Source organism: Pelodiscus sinensis, chromosome 6, assembly GCF_049634645.1.
Source record: "Pelodiscus sinensis isolate JC-2024 chromosome 6, ASM4963464v1, whole genome shotgun sequence".
NCBI lineage: Eukaryota > Metazoa > Chordata > Testudines > Trionychidae > Pelodiscus > Pelodiscus sinensis.
In genome coordinates, this window is record NC_134716.1 from 11779153 (window position 1) to 11799128 (window position 19976).

General features: G+C 43.9%; 1 protein-coding gene and 1 long non-coding RNA gene across 3 annotated transcripts in view; both read right to left on the bottom strand.

Annotated features, from left to right (window-relative positions):
* The window catches only part of LOC112545795 (uncharacterized), a 133883-nt gene that overhangs the window by 81064 nt on the left and 32843 nt on the right, over positions 1 to 19976 (bottom strand). For both annotated transcript variants that reach the window (XR_012905042.1, XR_012905043.1), the window contains exons 2-3: positions 15847 to 15918; positions 14250 to 14370 (exon numbers count right to left, since the gene is read on the bottom strand). This is a non-coding gene — a long non-coding RNA (uncharacterized LOC112545795). The remainder of the gene's footprint in view (positions 1 to 14249; positions 14371 to 15846; positions 15919 to 19976) is intronic.
* On the bottom strand, positions 16646 to 17987 carry LOC142830029 (tetraspanin-3-like). Its single transcript, XM_075932882.1, has one exon. The coding sequence runs from the start codon at positions 17923 to 17925 to the stop codon at positions 17113 to 17115; it is 813 nt and encodes a 270-aa protein (XP_075788997.1). The 5' UTR covers positions 17926 to 17987; the 3' UTR covers positions 16646 to 17112.

The window sequence follows — 19976 nt, forward strand, 5'->3', positions numbered from 1 at the left end:
TTATTACCCTCAGAAAATTTAGTATTTTCTTCAGGGGTTGAGCAGGGCCTTTCTTAAGATTAAAGGGGCCCTATGCAGTACTATTAAACTGATACCCCAGTGCCTGCTGGCAGCTGGGGTGGAGGGATGATTTTTTGGAAATGTGATTTTATAATCTTCAGCAACGCACTAATGCAATATTTAAAGTACATTTTAAACTAAGGTCCTGTAGATTAATTCAGTAGATTTAGACACAGACACTGTATACCTGAACTTGGCAAATGCCTGTTAAAAGGTGCCATTACCACTTGGATGGCTCTTTCACAGGTTCAGTGTTCTGCAAATAAGTCTGGCAGATTTTTTCACTTAAGTTAAATATCCTCCCCAAATGAAGGGATGCCATGGGACAGGGACTGGAAGAAGTAGGTGGCTAAACATTAAGACCCACTGGTGCCCCAAATTTTCAGGTGCCATCCACACTGTGCATGGATAAGGATGGTCCTGGGTTTCAGATGTTCGGATAAAACAACTCTAAATCCTGGTACATGAGGAATGGCTCTCACACGAGATGTTCCTCATCATTAGCACCAATTTTGCTCTACTACGCTCTGGGGCTATGTCTAGACTGGCATGATTTTCCGCAAATGCTTTTATCGGAAAAGTTTTTCCGTTAAAAGCATTTGCGGAAAAGAGCATCTAGATTGGCATGGATGCTTTTCCGCAAAAGCACTTTTTGCGGAAAAGTGTCCATGCCAATCTAGATGTGCTTTTGCGCAAGAAAGCCCCAATCGCCATTTTCGTGATCGGGGCTTTTTTGCGCAAAACAATACTGCGTTGTCTACACTGGCTTTTGCCTGAAAGGGAGCAGCATAGTATTTCCGCAAGAACACTGACAATCTTACATGAGATCGTCAGTGTTCTTGCAGAAATTCAAGCGGCCAGGGTAGACAGCTGGCAAGTTTTTCCGCAAAAGCAAGTGCTTTTACGGAAAAACTTGCCAGTATAGACACAGCCTGGCTGTTCTCAGTACATTCACTAGACTTCACCTGAGAAAATTTAATGAAGGATGCTTCAGTGGTTGGAGCATTAGTTTAACACTCCAGAGACTTGTGCACAGTTCCCTGCTTTGCCCCAGATTTCCTGTAGGAGCTTTGGCAGGTCAGATTTTTCAAGGTGCCTATCTGCCGGCGGTTTCTACAGGAGTTAGTACTTATAAACCTTTAAAAATTTCTCCCTTCATTTCTGTGCCTCAGTCACCCATCTCTAAAATAAGAACAATAGCACTTCCCTACCTCACAGATGTGTTAGGAGAGGCAACTATAGGAAGTTAATTGTGTACTAGGAGCCGTACAAGTATCTTAGATGGCTGTTTCCATGTTAAATCTGCCTACCTGAGTATGGGTGCTGGAACGGGATGGTTATACAAGGGCTTCCAATGCAGCTATCACTAGTGCAACTGGATGGCTCTTTTTAAAGTGCCATTTTCTTGTTTAGTCAAGTTCGCCTGCATAAAGGGGCCAGACTTGGGTCCTGATTTGTAGCAGACTCAGCCCCAGCAGTTAGATCATCTTTAATTTTGAATAGGTCTGGGTTTTGTTCAGAGACATACTGACATTGTATGGGTGAGACCCTGAGAATCCTGGTTTTGGAGAGACAATTCATGATTAGAGCTTCGTGGGAACAAGAATTTCCATTTTATAGGAAATTCTACAATTTTAAAATGTGTCTAGGCCCATTCCTTGGCAGAATATCTCCAGTGGAGCCACCAGATCTTCCCTCTAAATCAGGCCTGGCAAAATACAGGCCATTGGCTGGATCCAGCCCTACCAAGCCACTGAATCCGGCCCGCAGGCATTGCGAGGAACCCCAGGCAGGCTCCCCTACTTGCCCCACAGCCTCACACACTGCTAAAAAAGCAGCTGCCAGGCTGTTTCTTTTTCAAAAGCGCAGTCCCAAAGCGGAGCGAGGGAAGGCTTCACGCTCTACCTTGCCCACAGCACAATCCCGTTGGCTGGTTTCTGGCCAGAAACTAGCCAACAGAAGTTGCCTTTTTTTAATACAAGTCAGTATATGAAGCACCACATAGACCCTTCTTCCCTCCAGCTCAGTTATTCACACAAGCACCTGGCCCTGCAGCCTGTTCAGGCACTGGGCAGGCAGGTTGACTGGCTGAGAAAGGTTTTAAACTCTACAAGCATTTAGCTGGCTGGTCTACAAGGTTTTAAACTCTACAAGCAGGCTGGCAGGTCTGCTGGCTGGTAAGTCTCCTGGCCAGAGCCTGCCTCTGGCACCCCAGCCCTTCCCGTCTCCAAACCTCAGACCCCTGACTCAACATGCCCAAACCCTCTGCCACTTCCTGCACCCATAGCCCCTCCCACATCTGTCACCCCAATCCTCTGCCCCAGATTATAATCTTCTCCTACCCTAGGTCACAACCCAAACTTCTGCACCCCAGTTCCCTGCATTAGGTCACAACCCCATCCTGCCCTAGGTCACATCCCAAACCCCCTCCTTCACTCAAACTCCCTCCCAGACCCCAATCTCCTTCCTGCACCCCAGTCCCTTTACCCCTAAGCTCCCTTCTGCAGCCAACCTCCATCCCAGAACCCACACCTCCTTCATTAATATCATAGAGGAGTGCAGCCCTCAACCACTTTCCAAAACCTTGGAGTGTCCCCCTGGGAAAAATTACTGCCCATCCTTGCTCTAAATGTATCCATAGACACAGGAAGTAGGAGTGCGGGGGGGGGGGGGGGGAGCTGCAACACCCCCAGGGTTTGCATCTGGTTCTCCCAACCCACCCCATGGGCCCTGCTGTCCCCATCAGCCTCCATCCCTGGGGTCCCATTGCCTGCTGGCTCTGCCACTGCCCACCAGCCCCAGGGTCCCACCACCAACCCAACTGTGGCCCCAGCTGGGGCGAGGGAAGGGTGTGAGAATTGCCAACTTTCCTGGACTGGATGGACCAGAGGCCATTTGCAGCAATGGAATCTGGCAGAGATGGCCATCTGATCTCAACAGGCTTACAAAGGGAGTGCAGCTCATCACCCCCACCTCCAAAATAGTTCCAGCACCACTGAATGCCTCTGCAAAGAAACCCCTTTTCAAGAAAAGCCCCTGTCCCCGACAAGACTCCGCTGTCCAACCAACTCAGGCTGAGCTACTTCTCCTCACATTTTAAAACCTGAAGAGACCATGACAATTCAGCCTGATATCCTGTATAGTGCAGACCTCAAACCCCTCACCCCCTCGGTTACAGGCCCAAACACTCACAGTTACTGAAGTCTTCAAAACAGGATATAAACACTTCATGTTACGGAGCATCTACCATTTTCTCTTGTTGAAACCGGCAAGTGTCCTGTGCCCCATGCTGAGGAAGGGGACCAACACCAGGATCTCTGCCACTCTGACCTCAGGGGAAATTCCTTTCAAATCCCAGTTACGGCCGTCAGTTAGACTCTGAGCACATGGGCAAGATCTATGAGCTGGGCAGCTGGAAATAATGCATCATAGTAACTCAAAGCCCTCCCCATCTAGTGCCCAGCTCCTGGTCGGTGGGGATATTTGCTGTTAGCAGCCACAGAAGAGCCACATGCAACCTTATCGTGCCATCACCTCCATCGATTTATCAAGACCAACTGAAGCCAGTTAGGGTATTAGCCCCCACTTTCCTTTGGGAGCCTGCTCCAGAACATCACTCTCATTTCACTCTACACCTTCATCTAATTTCAAGCCTAAAACTTGTTGAAGGGCCATCTATATCCACTTGCTATCCTATGGATTTGGGGCTACTCTCTCCCCTCTACATGGATGGGGCCATGAAGGGAACTGAGCTCTCCTTTAGGGTTAGAGCATGGCGATCTCTATACACCAATATGAAGGACTCAAGCCAGTTATAGGTTCTGACTCTCATACTCACAGGATTACACTGCTGATAGTCCAAGACAGATCAGGGTAGTAATACCAGCAAAACCCGCATTTCACTGGCCTGTATTATGCATGATCATAAGGCCCGTTGGGTATGTCTACACAGCAAAGTTATTTCGAAATAACAGCTGTTGGTTGGAAATAACTTTACCAGCGTCTACACAGCCAAACTGCTATTTCAAAATTAAATTGAAATAGCGGAGGGCTTATTTCAAAATTGGTGAACCTCATTCCATGAGGAATAGTGCCAATTTCAAAATTGCTATTTCAAAATAAGTGCTGTGTAGACGCTTATTTTGAAACAGGGAGCCTCCAGTCCTTCCAAGGGTGCCCTGGTGGCCACTCTGGGCACAACCAAGAAAACTCCTCTCCCTCTCCCCCTCCCCCTCTCCGGAGCCCTTAAAGGGGTAGACTCTGGCCACAGTGCCTGTGCCAGCTCCAAGCCTGCCAGCCCCAAGCCTGCCAGCCCAGAGCCAGCAGTCACTGCACTTGACCCAGTGACCCCATCACGAGCCAGGCAGACAGTGCCAGCCAGCCCTCCACCGCTCCCCAGGACCAGTCTGCCAGTTCCCAGGAGCCTGCCAGGGCCTGGAGAAAGTGGCTGCCTTCCTGGTCCAGGGTGGAGATCATGGACCTTATTCAGGTTTGGGGGGGGGATGCCCCAAGGTCCATGATCTCTGTACTAGATGGAGGAATGTGGCCGTCTATGGCAGGATAACTGCCAGCCTGGCCATCAAAGGCCACATGCGAACCCAGGAGCAGGTTTGCATGGCAATCAAGTTGGTCCAGCAGAACTCCCATCCCTGAACCCTGAGATTCTCCTTCCTCTTTTTCCCCTTGCTTCCCCCTTCCAGCTGCCTCCTCCCAAGTTTCCCCCTCCCCTCTCCCACCCTCTCTTCTCCCCTCTCCCATCTCCTTTCCCCAGTCTCACCAGTTTCATTCCCCCCCCCCCCCAAGTTTTATTAAATAAAGAGAGTTTGTGTTCATGAAAATACATGTATTTTATTGTACAGCAGGACGGGGGGGGTTAGGGAGGGGTAAGTGGAAGGATGTGAGAGAGGAATGAGGCACAAGCCCCCAGTGGGGCACACCAGGGAGACTGTTACTGCCTGTAGAATGTGCTGCCAGGCTCACAGCAACACACCCAGAGGAAGCACCGGAGTGCCCAGGGGCAGCTTTGGCTCCATTCTGCAGAGTGCTGGGGTGTCCTGAGCGAGGGTAACCAGAGCACACAGAGAAAAAAAAATGTGTTGTTGTCCCTCAGCAAGGTAGGCAAGCAAGCAAGGAAACCTTACAACGGCTGTCTGGGGCCGGGGGGGGGGGGGGGGGGGGAGGGGGTCCCTTTAAGCACAGGTCTCAGATAGTCTCAGGCAGCAGCCACACAAGGTAACTCCTGACCTGATGCCCTGACAGAACTGGTTCCAGCCGGCCTTAAATGCGACTCAGCATCCCTAGTAGTGTGGATGCGCTATTTCAAAATAGCAAAACGCTATTTCGAAACGCATTTTGTGTCTAGACACGTTATTTCGAAATAAGCTATTTTGAAATAACGCTGTCGTGTAGACATACCCCTTTTGGCCTTCAAACCCATGAACATTTGATCTACTTTTGTTGATGTGACTCTGCTGGTCATTCACCTCTTCTCTCCCCACCCACCCCCCATCTCCTCCCCACTCTCTACACCTCTAAATTACTTGCCAGTAAAGGCGATAAGACCAGGACATGGACTTTTAATACAGTACGATCATAGTCCCTTCTTATCGCAGAGCAATGCTGGTATTTTTATTATGCATTTTAACATGACACTGCAAATTCATCATAGCAAATGAATTCATATTATAGAAATAACTGTTCGTAAGATTAATTTAAGGTCATCTGTTGCTGTGAGTATATTCTGATCCTATGATTAGACCAGAGGCTATTAATGACTAGAAATGTTTATGGAGGAGAAGAGAGTAACTGTTCAAACCGTTAAAATATTTCTCTAATAGCAGTAATTTTTTATTTTCCTCATAGATAGCACTTAAGCTTAGTTTTCATTTTAATATTTCTAAGAATTTTTTATTTACAAATATATTTTTTTCTTGTCCATCTAATACAATGAACGTTGCCTGAAAGCTTATAGATATCTTGCAAGTCATTTTGTAAACAGGTGTCAACCCACTTGCTAATAAGCCTCTAGGAAGTAGATGGAGGAAAGAGTAAATATGCTGCGAGTAAAAAATTTCAACAATATATATTTCTTCAAATTGACAGGAACTGCTTCACACAGTAATTTTTTTAAAATGCTTCCCAGAAAACATTGAGAACTTGGTCAAACCCTAAAAAATTTGAAGTTAATGTAGTCTATAGTTAGATATTACTGTAGTGTGATATTAGATGGAGGGATGTTTCTGTTTTAAAAAATTACCAGCACTTTGGTCTGATTTTTTAAAACCTATTATTGTTAACTAGCCAATTAGCCCATCATAAGACGGGATTTTCAGGTTTCTCTTCCACATCAGTCTTCTCTCCTGAGCCTCTGGTCTCTCTCTCTGTCTCTCTCTTTTCCTCCTACTGCCTCCCCCCCCCCACCTCAGCTCTCCTCCACCTCCTGCCTCTCCCTCTGTCTCTCTCTTTCTCTTCTCCTCCCCCTCCTGCCTCTCACTCAGGGGACCGCGGAGCCCGAACAGCCGCTTGCGCCATTTGCTCCCATGCGGCGGCCCGGCTAAGGGGCGCAGAAGTCAGCCAAGCACCACGGCGGAAGGTGAAGGAGGGCAGGAAGGTGACGTTCATGGCCAGGGGGTAGGGCCTGGAGCTGCTGTCATGCTGCACGTCATCGCCCCACCCCCCTTCGCCTCTCACCATGGTGCTCGGCTGACATCTGCACCGTTCAGCCAGGCCGCCATGGGGGAGCAAGCGGCCATTTGGGCTCCCCTGTGGCAGCCCGGCTGAGCGGCGCAGAAGTCAGCCGAACGCCACAGCGGGAGGCAAAGGACATGACTCAGGCAACAGCGCCGCCCAGAGGAAACAGCCAGGGAGGCAAGAGTGCCGCCCAGAGGGAACAGCCAGCATTTCAGCGTTACAGAGTCACAGACATTGGGCTACTCTATATATGATAGCATTACTAAAATATCATTTTACTGGAAGAGTTTAATTTTTAAAAAAATCCATAATTTTTCACCATTTTCCCACACAATTAAGCCCCCATTCTCCAATCAGAAACATGCAGGTGGGTTCCTACCTCATTCCCCCCGGTGTCACAGTTTCATACTCTAGATTTTCATATATGTTCTGTTCCTCTTTAACAGACATATTGATTTTTCTATGAATCAGTTAGATATACGTTAAAATCACTGAAAATGCAGCTGCCTCTTAGGTAAAAATGCATTGTAAAATGGCTGCTGCATAGGAACATTATCCAGGTTCAAACCCCAGCCAGGGCAACTTGGCCCCAAGTGTTCCAAGGCAGATCAACTGAGGGTATGTCCACACAGCAATGTTATTCCGAAATAACATAGTCCGCGTCTATACTACAAGCAGTTATTTCAACAGAACCTCGAAATAATGTTGAGCTGGAGGACTTCTTACATCAATTCCTGTAACCTTCATTGTACGAGGAGTAAGGGACGTCAAAGGAAGAGTGCTCTCTCTGGATATGTCTACACTACCACCCTAGTTCGAACTAGGGTGGTTAATGTAGTCAATTGAAGTTGCAAATGAAGCCCAGGATTTAAATATCCCGGGCTTCATTTGCATCTTGCCGGGCACCACCATTTTTAAATCCCCGGTAGTTCGGACTCCGTGCCCGCGGCTACACGCGGCACGGAGTAGGTAGTTCGAATTAGACTAATTTGAACTACCGTTACTCCTCGTGGAACTAGCATGACCTATGATGAGAGACTGAAGGATTTGGGTTTGTTTAGTCTGCAGAAGAGAAGAGTGAGGGGGGGATTTGATAGCAGCCTTCAACTTCCTGAAGAGAGGTTCCAAAGAGGATGGAGAAAGGCTGTTCACAGTAGTGACGGATGGCAGAACAAGGAATAATGGTCTCAAGTTACAGTGGGGGAGGTCTAGGTTCGATATTAGGAAAAACTATTTCACAGGAGGGTGGTGAAGCACTGGAATGGGTTACCTAGGGAGGTGGTGGAATCTCCACCCCTAGAGGTTTTTAAGTCTCAGCTTAAAGCCCTGGCTGGGTTGATTTAGTTGGGATTGGTCCTGCTTTGGGCAGGGGGCTGGACTTGATGACTTCCTGAGATCTCTTCCAGCTCTATGATTCTAGGACTCGATGAGCTCTCGAGGTCCCTTCCAGTTCTAGTTTTCTATGAAATCCAGTATGTCACTTCAATTATTCATGAGAGATCTTTCTGGCTTGAAGGACTTCCCTGCCTTCACTTTTCTGCTGAGGAAGGATGATCTAGTGAGTAGGGCACTGGACAGTGACTCGGGGAAGCTGGTTTGTGTTCCCAGTTCAGTCACAGAATACTAGCATGATCTTGGGCAAGACAGGTACTGGAGGCGCAGGAGGTGCTGCAGCACTCCTGGGCTCCTAGACTAGCGCACCAACATCCTTGCTCCATCCTCGTGTGTCGCAAGCCCTTCTGCAGGCTCTTCATGAACAGGGGCTTTGCTGCCAGCCTCAGCTGCGGTGGGGAAGTAGAGGGGGGGAGTATAGAGGTAAGGGGGAGTTTCAGCATTCCCACTCTTAAAAAATGTTCCTACACCACTGCTCTTAACCTACCCTGTCACTCTAGGCACCATTGGGAAAATGGAGATAGTACCATTGTCTCTCACAGGAATGTTGGGAGGCAAAAGTCCATGAATGAGTGCAGGTGGTCCTCAGCCTCTGTGATATCCAAACAGACCAAAGGACTAAGTCCTCTCTGTACACAACACTGTCAGTGAATGGTGTCGAGTTTATTAATCCCCCTCTGGCTTCAGTGGAACTTGTTCTCCTAACTATCAAGATGCTTTTGAAAACCCCATCCACACGCTCTGGTACAGTAAAACTCCAATAGTCCGGCATCCAATAGTCCGGCACTCCTGATAGTCCAGCATCAAAATGGCAAGAGCCTAGTGAGTGAGCTTCAGCAAAAAATGAGTCACAAGGTAACAGCGGCAGCAGCTGAACAGAGCAAAAAGGGTAAAAAAGGCTTTAAAAAACCTAAAATATTACAGTATACTGTATACAGTATGTATAATAAAAAGGGTTAAGAACACTTTATATACAGTATATACTGTATACAGTATATATATATATAAGCAGCTTATAGTACCTCCTGATAGTCCGGCATATTTGATAATCCGGCACCACGTAGGTCCCATAGGTTCTGGATTATCGGAAGTCTACTGTATTTATGAACCCTAACACAGAATTCCGAGAACGAGCTTCTAATGCTGAGACCTCATGGATCCCAGCTTGCATTTCCAGCAACAAAATCTGAGTTGTAAGTTTCCCCCTGCACCCAGCACAATATGTGACATGCCTGAAGTCTGCCTGCCATTTCTTACTGGGAAATATTGAAACAAAATGCTCTCTTCTTCCATTCGCTGAGTATTACTGCCATTATAAAAGCAGAATGAAAAGAGAGTCCCTTACGTAGTGGCAACTGGAGGAACAATCACAAAGGAAACAATGTTGTTGAGGAAATCTTACTCTAAATGAGAGAGGACTTAGTGGCCTAACCTTCAAATTGTTGAAGAACAACAGATCTGAGTCCTGGCAGGATCATCCCAGGCTTTTATTTGTCCAATTCATGACTGGTAAACTGTGTTCCAGGCCATTTCCTGGGTGTGGGTCTTCCAGATAAGATCATTAAAATCAAGAGTCTCATCCTGGCTTGAGGGGAAGAATAGTCCAATGCTTGGGCACTAATGAACACAAATCCTCCTCCTCCCCCCCCCCCCCCCCATCTCTCAGGCAGCTCCTCAGCTTGTCTTCCAGGTTTAGCCTGCAGTCCTCCTGCTGGGCTCAATAACCCTTGCAATGGGCTTGTAGCCCCCATTCCTTAGAGCCTGTAGGGGATGCCCATGACATGCTCTCCTGTAGGTCACTTCATTTCTTTCCTGCTTCATGCAGGCTCCCTCCCTGCTCCAAGCTGCCTGCCTGGCTATCGCTCCAGCTCTTTCCCCAGCTGGGCTTCATCATCAGTTAAGCCTGACTCCTCATTAGTTCAACCACCTTCTGCTCTTTATGTGGAATAGCCTGGGCTCATTCTGTTATGAGGTTGGCTTAGCCCTAGGCTCTCCAAAGCACAGGGCTAGCCTATCCATCCCATTTACTTATGGGCAGAAAAAAGGAGATGCAACAGGAGTTTCTGACCTACCATCTGTGGGCCTCACAAAGTATGTGGGGTACTCTAGTATCAGTGAAGAGCTGTTTAATTCTTGTTCTCACGAGCCAGCTCCCTTCATGAGTTTTTCCAAGGGTTCAGTAACAGCATTGATATCCCACATTCTGAACTTAATGTAATAAATGGAGGGTGATCACATTATCCAATTTAAAACATCACTTTACCTAATGCAATCACTTACTTGCTGTAATTTAATTTCACTTTACTTCGTTTAATGAATGTCGATCATTTGACATAATTGAATAAGACGTTTAACTGGCACTCTCCTCCTCTCAGCCCACAGAATAGGCTGCTTCTCTGTAATTTACTTGAATCATATTGCAAAACTAGAAGCCCGAGCCTGGCTTCTCCCCTCCTCTAAGTGTAACTCAGTTCATTTACACAGGCATGAGCAATAGCAGAACATAGCCACCAGAGCCTTGGAAATGGCCTGTGAACACTAGAAGCCGAGATTTTCAAAATGAGTAGTTAAAGCCAGGTACCTAAAGAGGTGGCCTGGCTTTTAGAAGTTCTGAGGATCTAGCAACTTCCAGTTACATCAGTGGGTACAGATCAGGAAGCTAGGGTTTCATTTATTTATTCACAGGACATCCCTGTGAGGTAGGTGGGCAACTGAGACAAAAGGAAACTACTGGTCAGATTTAAGGAATTCTGGAACTCAAAGATACAGCTAGACTCCTCATGGAAGTTACCAAAAAAACGAGGCACTGAGCTCTAAATTCCTTCAAAATTCTGGCTGTAAGTGACTTGCCCAAGGCACACAGGAAAGCTGTGGCAAAACAACCAATCAAACTCATGTCTCTTTTTAGCAAGGAAAAAAAAAGGCTATATCAAATGTCAGTTTGAGATACAGGACCAGACCCTCAGCTGGTGCAATTTCTTTCCTTGCATTGATTTGTTTACTTTACATGACTGTTGCCAGTAGTGTTACGATGACACAGGGAAATTAACTGGCATAGTTGCTTTGGAATAGCTACTGCACTTTGGAAGAGGATTAAGCTAAACCAGAAAAAGGCACGCCATTTATTCCAGACTAAGTGTCTCCAGAAGAGGAGCTACTCTGGAAGAGCTATTGAGCTTTAAATTACACTCAGCATTATTCCAGAGCATTATTCCCCATGTAGACAAGTTCTACATCAGTTCATGTCAATGAAAGATCTGCATCATATATTGAAGAGCTGACAGCATTAGCTAATAGCAATACAAATCTCTTTCGTCCATGAAAGATCTATGTTCTTAGTACAGGTTAACATATATGCAGCAACTTTTAGGAGATAATAGTTCACCAATTTCCACCCTGAAGAGTTATACTACACTGCTCAGAGCTGAGTGATTTCTTTCATCTTTCAAAAGGATGTTTTTGAGCTGGTGTGGTTAGAATACTTTTTTTCCAGTTCATCAATGAAGCATCAAAGCCCATTTTTATTAATTTAGATTTGGATTTCATAAGTTCAGTAATAAACAAAGCTCAATTCTGGTTAATCTTTTTAGGAGGTAGCAAATAAGCCTTGATAAGAAATTAATAGTTTCAAACCTAATCAAAAAGGCATGCTTGCTGCATCTGTTGATAGTTATCAGAGGAGACACCTGTTGGCAGATTTTAAAGGGTGAAGCAACAGATGTGAAGTTTCCTGTGAGCAGGTAAATCTCTCAAGCATTCCATGTGATCAGCATCTATCACATGAAGTCTCTTTAATTAAAAAGGTACATGTAAGAAACAAATTGCAATTCTATTGCCCAGTGGCCAATTTCTGCCTATCACCCAGTGAACTTCTATGCAAGCCTCAAAAGAATCCTCATACTTGTTTACTAGCACAGGTCAGATAATTGTGTTTTTATTTTTTTCAATACAACTTTAATATCCGTGCACATACACAGAGAAGTCACACGTATATTTTAAACATAATACACACCAACATACAGTATATGAAAATCGCTCAAAATGTTACAAGAGGTTTCCCCACATAAGGATCCATACAAAAATTTAGAAGTGGCATAAACTCAAAGGGATACACAATCTGAATACCTTAGTGGTTTTCCTACTAGCCTAAGTTTTTCTCTGCAATTAGTAAAGTTCTAAGAGCTGATGAGTTGGCTTCAAATACCAGTAAGAAGCTTTTCAATATTATTTCAAGATAGGGTTGTCTCTTGTGCTGTCTATTTTTCTTCCCTTATTATTGAGCTTTTCTAGATACCAGCAAGAGAGCATGATTTAAAAAAGACTGCTTGCTGTAAATTTGCCAGTAGAAAGAAATAGTTAGAGTCATTTCTGTGATGTTCACCCAGAGTGTCTGTGCATGTCACAAACACATGAAGCCTCCTTGCCTCTGCAAGATTGGGAAGCCACTCTCCCCATTTGATAGGTAGGGATTGTGAAGCACAGAAACATATTTGTGTTTTGTCAAAAGCCATTAAAGGAGTCCCCAGTCTTTGGACTCCTAGTCCCATGCCTTCAGTACAAGACTAATCTTCCATTCAAAAAACCCACTAAATTGGTCAACTCGTTATTCACTTAACTCGGAAAAGCAGAATTGCAAATTTCCTTGTGTTGATTTGTTTACTTTTCCCTTCCCATTGTGCTTTATTTTAGATTAGTTCCTTGGAAGCAGTGAATATTTGGGAATTTTGGTGGAGCATTAGGTAGTTGAAATGAAAACACTAACAAACCTGAGTAGCTTGAATCGGGTGAGTAGTTCCATTAGTCAAGGTATTCACATGCACAAGTATTTGTTGGTCCCTTAAAATCCAAGGTGAACAATTCCATGTAAAGTACTTATGCATTCTTATACCAAGGAAAACAAGTGTTTTGTCAGTGCTGTGCAAATATGTTACCGGTAGGTAAGATCTCTCATCAGCCCTTACCTTTCAGTTATCCCTGAGTTGAAATATCATATTATGAGTTCACACACAGTTACAGTGCACCTGTGATTATTTATTTGTATTTCAGTAGAATCTAGGAGCCCCAGCCATGCACCAGGATCCCACTGTGTTTTACCATCACAGAAAAAGGGGGGGGAAAAAAAAACACAACCTTGTATACAAACTCCCACTCAAGCTATAAAACCAAAAGTAACACATGCATTGAATTTCTCAATTAACTTTAGTTTTTATGTAGATTGTGATAAGGGTATTTGTTTCCATAGTAAGCCACAGTAAATGGCAAACAATAGATTTTCTGAAAAAAGTTCTCTCTTCTTAAACAAACAAAGAGAGAGAGAGAGAGAGAGAGACAAAAGGGGACCCAGTAGGACGTCAGGTTTTAGAACTTCTTAAATATCTTATTTTAATATTAGCATATTCTAAACCTTCATCCTCCCCCTTCAGTCTGTGACTGAACATCAAACTGTTGTGAACTCGTTGACTGTCACGTTACTTGCTCATTGAAAGCCTCTCAGAAAATATTCTGCTGCTTTAAATGATCCAGTTACCCATGGGATAGTGGTACAAAATGTGGATTCTTCTGGGTTTTTGAAGTGACAGCTGCCGGATCTTGGCAAAGGCTGTCCCTGATGGTGTTTCTGTGCAGGCATGATGTTTTCCTACTAAAGCTGCAGCTGCTGCATGGAAATTCCTAGGGGAGGCAGCTTGCCCAGCTGAAGTGTTAAGACCTCAGAGTTTTTTGTGGATTCAAATGGACCTTTTAGATAATTTAGTCTGACCTCCTGCATAACAGAGAACCACACCCTCTAGTTTTTGCATCAAGCCCAGAACTTTTGTTTGAAAACCAATTTCAGGTGATTTTCACCACTTCAGTAACAGCATGTAGGACATTTTCCATTGCTCCACCAACCCCTCTACACTCTGTACATTTTAGCATTTTGTATTAACATTTCTCATAAATGCAGAGACATTTATTGCCACAGGGTCAACACCAACTTCTAGTGTTAGTGTCTCTTGAACGAGGAAAACCCCGCACAAAATACCTATCTAAAAAGACAGAATTCCCCCTGCAATAACATATTATTTCAGAAAGCAGAAGAGGAAATATTAGCAGTTAAAAGTACTCACCAGTGGAAGGTGTGAAAGAGTCAGTGAAAAACAGGCAATTCAAAATGGCCACCTCTTAGAACTTCTGTCTCTGCCAGAAAGGTTTGCTGGGAAAAAGGTTCTTATAAAAGGCCAATCCTGCCTGAAAGAGGATTAAGAAGGTTTAGCTAGGTATCAAAGAAGATGTCTTTTCTGTCAATTAAATTTTGTTATTTCTTTCCCTTTGAGAATGGGGTGTCTTCTTTTACTGTTCACATTTACCTCAATCATTTTGTTAGAGAAAAGGTTAGTCCCTCAGAATCTGCACAGAGGAACTACATAAAAAGAACACAACTGTTCTATTTCCTTGGATATATCCAATGTTTATAAACTGGTAATCTCTCACTGAAAGCTTCTCAGCCTGAGATTACTTATTTCTTAATATATAAATAATAATTTACTTAGTAACCCTAACTTTATATAATCTTCTCGGCTGTGTCTACATTGGCAAGATTTTGCACAAAAGTGGCCGCTTTTGCACAAAAGCTTGCCACCTGTCTACACTGGTCACGAGTTCTTGCACAAGAACACTGACGTTCTAATGTAAGAAATCAGTGCTTCATGCGCAAGAACTATGATGCTCCCGCTCAGGAACAAGCCCTCTTGCACAAGTGTTCTTGCGCAAGAGGCCAGTGTAGACAGGCAACATGAAATTCTTGCGCAAGAAAGCCCGATGGATAAAATGGCCATTGGAGCTTTCTTGTGCAACAGAGCGTCTACACTGGCACAGATGCTTTTGCGCAAAAGCATATCTCTTGTGCAAAAGCATGCGCCAGTGTAGACGCTCTCTTGCACAAATACTTTAACGCAAAAACTCTTGCGTTAAAAGTATTTGGGCAAAATCTTGCCAATGTAGACATAGCCCTCATGTATAGGAGTCCGTTCACTCTTACTCTCATTCGCCACCATTCCTATATTCTACCAGGATAGATTGTACTCTACGTAGAAAGCCATATATGTTTTTATGGTGTTATTAAATAGGCTCCAGAAATCAACTGTGGAGAGTAAGTTCCAATACAAGTTTATATCCCTTTTTGTTTATTTCTTTAAAATAATATCTCCACTGTAAGGCTGGGGAAGCCAAAAGACCAGTTTATCTCTAAGGGAGCAGAAACAAACACAAAGCTTCCCATGTTAGATGCCTCTTTTTCAAGGTGAGAGGTGATACCCTTGCTCCACTTACCAGGAGGAAGCAGGGGAAATCCCCATCCATAAATCCTCACTACCCAAGCAAAGAGAGAAAGAATGACGAGTGACTTGGGGGGAAACTAAGTTCCTTAAACCAGGGAGAGAGGGGAAAGGAAGATTTTCACTCTCTCAGTTTATCCCCTGATTGCTTCAAATAACTTCATTTCCTAACCAGATTGGCCACTTTCCTACTATCTGTAGAATCATCCCCTTTTCATTACATGACTGAAACTTCATAACATGTCTTTGTGCTAAGATAATGTGAGGCTATGACAGCTGAGTCTCCTCTGGTTCCTAAGCACATCACTCCATCATGTAATGTCTCAACAGTAAACTATAAGAGCACTATTCTTATTTTTTTATTATACTGCTTAAAAACTCATCCATTTACCTTTTTTCAAGTCTGAGAAAGCTCCCGTGGCTCCATCTTCCCCAAAAGATGCTTGCACTCCATTTTGTTTCACTGTGGATATGCAGGATAAGGGATTTGATTTGAATAAGCCCTTTGACATGTTTCATTTAAAGTTTTTCACATTTTTATAGAGGCCCAACTGAATTATTTCAGTTGTGGTCTAAGAAAAATATTCCTCCGATTTTTTTTGCAATAATGCACTTTAAAATGTGCTGTCATTTACCAACTACAGTTTGTTATCTTTTAAAACTATAATCATTTAGTATGATTAAAACTCTTTCTTCCTTCTCTAGTTCATCTTTTGTTTTGCCCCAACAAATTTCAAAAACTCTTAATTAAGCAGAAGGGAAACTGGAGGACTTGTTAAATTACCAGCTCCATAGCAGCTGGACTTATCACCCACCCCTTCTCCCCCACTGTTCTTCTGCAGTTGCTTAAAGACCATTAACTAGCTCTGTTATTGCTTTAATCCCTCCTTCTCTACAAAGCTATTTCATAACCCATGCAGTTTGCTATTTCTGATGAATACCACTAAGGAGATGTCTTAGCAGCAACCCTGGCAGCCCAGTATTATTACAGATCTGTTGGTTTTGGAACAGTAAAATTTAAATATTAGAATGTCATTAGCTTGTAAAACAAGTGTATCCTAGTAATCTTGTGCTGATCCTTTTCTCTCGGGCCTTTGGCATAATGCCAGGTGTGAAACACTGAGGATATTAATCTGCTGGTTTGAATTGATGCTTAAGTAATAGGAACTGTTTCTAATCTTGGCTAAAGCTTTATGACTCCAGTGAGGTCAATTCAGTTTTCAGATTTATTGTAATGATTTAGGCCCTGATCTGACAAACATTTAGGCACCTTCTTAACTTTAGTGTCATGGCTAGTCCCATTGATTTAGCTAGTGATGGTTTCCAGAGCCAAATTAAGCCTCTCACTACACCTGTGGACTTTTTTTCCTTTTCAGTTTTGCATGTACTGCAAGGTGTATCTGTTCTTTCTGGCTTAATTACCAACTAAATTAGATTTGCAAATACAAGATATTTATTAATGTCAGTTTTATAAAATCAAAACCAAGACTTGATCATTATTTGAGAGAGGGTTTTCCAATTCAGGGAAAGTTAGCAGTGGGTTAGGATGGGTTTGTGTTTAAAAAAAAATAAATCTGCATTCAGTACAGTTTAACTGGGGCTGACCCACAGCCTCAGCAGACATGGAGAAGATCAAACAAGTTTCCCTTTCTTAAGTCTATGAAAATGTAGCAGAGTCCAGAATTCGGAAGTCTTGGAATGGCCTCTGCTTCATAAGTGTCCCATTGCTAATGGCAGCTAACACCTCCAAACAACCTACAACAACACAGCACCAAAATACATAGCCCATGACAAACTGCAGCCGAGAGTCCAGCTTCCTTAGACAACCCTCCTGGAAGAGCTGCTCTGACAGGCGCATGTCACCAGTACAATGTGAGTATGTCTCTTTGCAGCAGCTTTCAGGAGCACATATATTTCCAGCAGAGATGTGTTGTGAAGCCGCTGACTCTCGCCAGTCTGTGTAGTTGTGGACCCCGCAACACTGCAGTTGTCTCTGGATTATGTCCACGGCCCTACTGCCAGGATGATGGGAATAAGTCCCATTGTACTGCTGGAAGAGGTGGCCCATAGTGCGGTCCAATTCAGAGCTTATGCTGACAGAATAGACATGTGCCAAGACTGCTGAAGAGGCTTCCAGGCAGAACAGAACAATCAGCAAGTACATGAAAGTCCCCTGCTGGTAGCGGGAGTTTCTTGCGGGGATACTGATGGCCAAAGCCCCAGTGGGCAGCAACAGAAAGGCAGACACAATAGCCAGCCACCCTGGCACAAGCAGGAAATAATCCTCAAAGAAGGATTTGTAATTTTTGTATGTAAGTATCACAAAAGCTCCACCAAAGACCAAAGCTGTTGCAGCCCCCCACAGCATAAAGCCAAGCAATGCCAGTAATACTCTAGCAAGGGGTCTAACCCAAGACTCCATGGTGCAATAAAAAGGCAGCAATCGAGCTCTGTATCTAACCCCCTTCATCTTTCTGAGCTCCTACCCATGGGCGTGTTGCAGTCACCATTTGAGAGGCCTGTACCTTCCTAGGCAGGTGAAACAGATGCAACTCCCACCCAGCATCAATTGACGTTTTAAAGGAGACAAAGCAAACTCAGTGATCTCTGCATAAAGACTAGCTCTTTAGGACAGATCACAATTAATACTGCCCCAGGCATGCATGTGTGCTGCCTTTTCAACCCAGTCTGCATAAATCTGTGAGATCAGCATAGTGCCTGTTAATGAAAGTCCATTTATTTTTCTGTCTGTGGAGACATTTTCATTTGCAGAGGCAGTGCAAGGAGGGCAGCAAAAGGGCAGTGTGAGCTATAAAACAAACACTAATCTATTCTGTCCTAATGATAAAAGGCTAAGATGAAGGGAGCAGCTAGGATACCTTGTTCATTCAGCATCAATCACATCCCTTGGACTTTCCAACTTAAAGGCTAGTGATAAGGTTAGTCCAGGCATACAGTGTAAAACTCAGTCTTCATGGCTGGTCATAACACAAATTATTACACAGTTTACAGTGGTTTAAGATGGACAGGTCTATTTAGTCTAGTATCTCCATATTCTCCCCACCCCCAAAACCAGACTCATTTTTCTTCTCTTAGTCTTTGGATTTTACATTCACTGACTTTTCTGATAGTTCAACATAATAATACTCAAGTTTTGGCTTCATTGCAAAACTGTCTGTGAAACTAAAACCCATTGAATTATGTGGGGGGAACCCCACCTCCCAACATCAATATATACACATTTAATCCTGTTTAGAGTTCAGCATAACTCATTTAGACAATCGCTATTGTAATACACACAATAATGACACCATTATCCTCACTTCCTGTGTGGAGAAAATAATCTCAGAAAGGCTAAGTGACTTGCCCTTGGTGACTAAGAGAGTCAGTGTCACACATCCACAGCTAGAACAGAGTCAGACCCTGGTTGCATATGATATGGAGAAGGACAAAGAAAGGCAGTATAGTCTAGTGGATGGAACATCAGCCTGGGAGCCAGGAACTCCTACATTTGAGTGTCTGTGACTCCTTCAATGTTTTAGATGAAGTCATTGAACCTCTCTTTTTCTATTTTGCCATGTGCAGAACAGGGATAAAAATATGTACCTGACAGCCATTGGTGAGGTCCAGTGCCCTGATTTTGAGAGGTCTTTACCCAAAATCAGTGGGAGCTGCTTGGAACCTTTGAAAATATGACCATAGTTGATTAGCCGCTGTCTGCAAAGCATTGTAGAATAGTGCCTTATATTACAATACAGTCTTATATACTTACACAGAGTAGGCTGGTTTTCATTAACATATTCCTTATATATGCTGTACAAACATGTCACTAAAGCTAATTATTTTGGAATTAGATGTATCACTTTTATCATTTTTAATTCCCACCATTTACAGCAATTAGCATACAGTGATTGACTTGTTAAATCTTAAGCAAATACCTACTTATTTAAAAATGGGACTGGGATGTGTTGCCCTGCAATTTGTTCTTGAACTCCAGGCCTATCCACCCCCATCCTCCAGCATTCGGAGCTGTGCTGGTTTAAGTGTTCTCATTGTGTGGAATGCCATTTCCTCTAATAGCTGTAGTCTGTCTCCAGAGGAGGTGAGAGAGAGAGAGAGAGAGAAAGGAACATCAGCTCTATCCACTTTCCCCCAAATTTCCACTGATTTAATATTTCCATGAAGCAGAAGAGCAGGAGAGATGGATCACAAAAGTATTATAAATAGTCTCTAAGTTTAATGGCAAGCTGTTTATTGCTACTTTGTAGGCTTTGTCAAAAGAGCCCACAAAGCAACCTTTTTTATTTTTTCTTCCTCCCTCATGCTCATAAAACTTAATGGGATATTAACAATCGAATTACAGCACTCTTTATTTTTAGCTTATTCTGCAAGCTTTGAAATACATTAGGCTGCCTCAAATTGCCTACAGGAGAGTTTTATAGCACCTCCAGGTTGCTTCAACCTGGGTAACTGCCATCACCTCTCGGAATATACAGGAGAGAATTTCAATTGTTATGGAAG

Excerpts from the sequence above, each read along its gene's own strand:
- LOC142830029 (XM_075932882.1), bottom strand. The coding sequence starts at position 17,925 with ATGAAGGGGGTTAGATACAGAGCTCGATTGCTGCCTTTTTATTGCACC.